Source organism: Lactuca serriola, chromosome 6 (genome assembly GCF_051521515.1).
Source record: "Lactuca serriola cultivar US96UC23 chromosome 6, Lser_US96UC23_V15, whole genome shotgun sequence".
In the NCBI taxonomy this organism is placed as follows: Eukaryota; Viridiplantae; Streptophyta; class Magnoliopsida; order Asterales; family Asteraceae; genus Lactuca; species Lactuca serriola.
The window spans coordinates 189,153,202-189,156,130 of NC_136413.1; the positions used below are offsets into that span (position 1 = coordinate 189,153,202).

Genomic DNA, 2,929 nt, shown 5'->3' on the forward strand with positions numbered 1-2,929 from the left:
AATCAGTTTTTTCGAAAATGATGTAATTTCAACCAATAAAAATATTTTAGAAATGAGATATCTTTTTAGCTAAACCCTTTATTATTAGTAGTTGACTTTTAATAAAAGTGAATGTAACGCCCAATTTAAAGTCGAGTATCATGTTTTTTGCGTTATAAACATTTAAGTTACTTTTTACGTTTTTCGCATTAAAAGATGAACAGTTAAAGCAGAGGAACAAGTTTCAGTTATTGGTTCTTTCAACTAACACTGCATCAAAAAAAGGAAAGGGAGCACGGCAGTTAAAGTAGGAAAAAGGTCACCGAATAACGGACCTTCTTCGCACGCCACCCTCTTTCCCACGTGCTCACTGTACTGCGATTCGATATGGTCGTCCACGTGTCTCCTCTTTACCCAACTCCTTCCTCCAGGTGTTCCCCTTCCTCCTCTTTCCTTTTCTATATCAACACCTTCAACAATTCAACACCAAATTCCCTACACGTTTCTCCCTTTTCAGTTTTCAATCACCCACCGGAATTAACATCTCTCATCGGAAAACCAAACCATGGAGACGGAAGTCCATACCAATTACTCCTACATGGGACGGAATTTCAGCAACATCACCCTTTCAAACGACGATTCCGCCGCTTTCAGCGATTGTAACAGTGACCGATCAGGTGAGTTCCCGACCACGTCGGCGACCAGGCGTCTTCTCCTCGCTTGTGCTACTGAATCGTCGGATGATCTAATTCAACAGCTGGTCTCCGATCTAGATTCGGACTCGATTGAAGATCAGAAGCAAGCAGCGATGGAGCTCCGGTTGCTCGCCAAGAACAAACCGGAAAACCGAGTTAAGATAGCGAGAGCCGGAGCAATCAGGCCGTTGATTTCGTTAATCTCGTCTGCTGATCCTGAATTACAAGAGCACGGTGTTACAGCGATTTTGAATTTGTCGCTGTGCGATGAGAACAAAGAGGTTCTAGCGGCTTCCGGAGCAATCAGGCCGTTAGTTAGAGCGTTGAAGGTTGGAACACCGACGGGGAAGGAAAACGCGGCGTGCGCGCTTCTCCGGTTATCTCAATTAGAAGAAAACAAAGCGGCAATCGGTCGATCAGGAGCGATTCCTTTGTTAGTTGACCTACTCGAAACCGGAAACTTCCGAGGGCAGAAGGACGCATCAACGGCGTTGTATTCGTTGTGTTCGTTGAAAGAAAACAAAGTTCGAGCAGTTCAGGCCGGGATCATGAAGCCGTTGGTTGAATTAATGGCGGATTTCGAGTCAAACATGGTCGATAAAGCAGCATTTGTGATGAGCGTTTTGACACCGCTGAAGGAGGCTAGGGCGGCGTTGGTGGAGGAAGGAGGTATTCCGGTGCTGGTGGAGATCATAGAGATCGGATCTCAGCGGCAGAAGGAGATAGCGGTGGTGATTCTGTTGCAGATTTGTGATGATAGTGTGGTCTACCGTACTATGGTGGCCCGCGAAGGAGCCATTCCTCCCCTCGTCGCCTTGTCACAATCTGGTACAAAGCGCGCTAAACAAAAGGTAAAAATTACCACTATAATTTACTTCAAAAATAATTTATGATTTATCTTCTTTTTTTGTCACTTTTCTGAAAATTAATTACATGTCACTTTTGAAAACGAGAGGCTTCCATATCCGTTGACTTGTGAAGTGTTCTTAAGTATTGACTACAGTTTTTAATACTCATCCATGGAATCACTTGTGACCAATTCTAGATGTTTACAGTCAATGCGTCATCTAAAATTGAACCTTTCAAATTAAAGTTTTTATTGGAGAATGACCTCATAAAGAATTTGTATTCTAAGATTGGAAAAAGTAAAACCTAACGCATATTAAGTCGAATCAGAAGTATGTCTTTTAATAATGTTTACTTTAATTATATTATTAATGGAAGATACGAAATATCTTTATCTCTGTGACATATGAAAACCTAATTCGAATCTGAGAAAGTGATGTAGGTTGTTATGTGAGTTTATTGGATGTTAATTAGAATAATGGAATGATTAAATGGAAAAGATTATTATATTGTTTAATAATGGTGATTCTTAAGTTGAATTATTTTGGATGATTGACAGGCGGAAACACTTATTGAGCTTCTTCGGCGACCAAGATCCGGCAACGCTGCTGCCAGCTCGGATTAATCAGAATGAGATGTTACACGTCAGGATAATGACAAAAACATTAAGACAAACATGTTTTCCAGAATTATATTTTAGAAAAAGAAAGAAAGGAAGGAAGAGTTTTTTTTTTTTTTTTTTGGTCGGATTTGTAAATATTTAATGTTTGCCGCTACCCTTGTAAATTGGTGAACGAAATACCTGTATCTCTCTGGCTTTTTTTTCTTAAATTTTGAATGGAATGCAACGTGTGTTCAACAAAAAGGGGAGAACGGAAAATGAGTTAGAACGACAACTTTTTTATACAAAAAATATGATTAATATATTTTTTTTGTATATTTATTACCATTAAACTTTTTTTTTGCTAAGTTGGGTATCTCTCTCATACACAATATTTTCAAATCATAAAATGACTAATTCTTAATGTCTTTGTCTTAATTTGGTTAGCAGTTTACTATCTATTGTGTTCATGTATGACTGATTCTGGACCAATCATTTTAGTTATTTTAAGAAAGTAATTAATGCATATTACATGTTGAAAATATAATGAATATTAATTACATTTTCAGCATTTAATATGCATTAATTAATTTATTAAAATAACTAAAATGATTGGTCCAGAATCAGTCATACATGCGCACAATAGATAATGAAAACATTTGAACCTAACTCTCTCTCTCTCTCTCTCTCTCTTTATATATATATATATATATATATATATATATATATATATATATATATATATATATATATATATATATATATTCAAATGTTTCTAACATTTATTGTGTGCATTTATGCACCAATG

General features: G+C 37.0%; 1 protein-coding gene across 1 annotated transcript; it reads left to right on the top strand.

Moving 5' to 3' along the window:
• Positions 1-399: 399 nt before the first annotated feature.
• On the top strand, positions 400-2,385 carry LOC145057605 (uncharacterized). Its single transcript, XM_079005472.1, has 2 exons — positions 400-1,525; positions 2,080-2,385. The coding sequence occupies exons 1-2, from the start codon at positions 545-547 to the stop codon at positions 2,143-2,145; spliced, it is 1,047 nt and encodes a 348-aa protein (XP_078861598.1). The 5' UTR covers positions 400-544; the 3' UTR covers positions 2,146-2,385.
• The last annotated feature ends 544 nt before the right edge of the window (positions 2,386-2,929 follow it).

Coding starts and splice junctions, on each gene's coding strand:
- LOC145057605 (XM_079005472.1), top strand. CDS start 545: ATGGAGACGGAAGTCCATACCAATTACTCCTACATGGGACGGAATTTC. Junction 1,526..2,079: donor CAAAGCGCGCTAAACAAAAG/GTAAAAATTACC, acceptor GATGATTGACAG/GCGGAAACACTTATTGAGCT.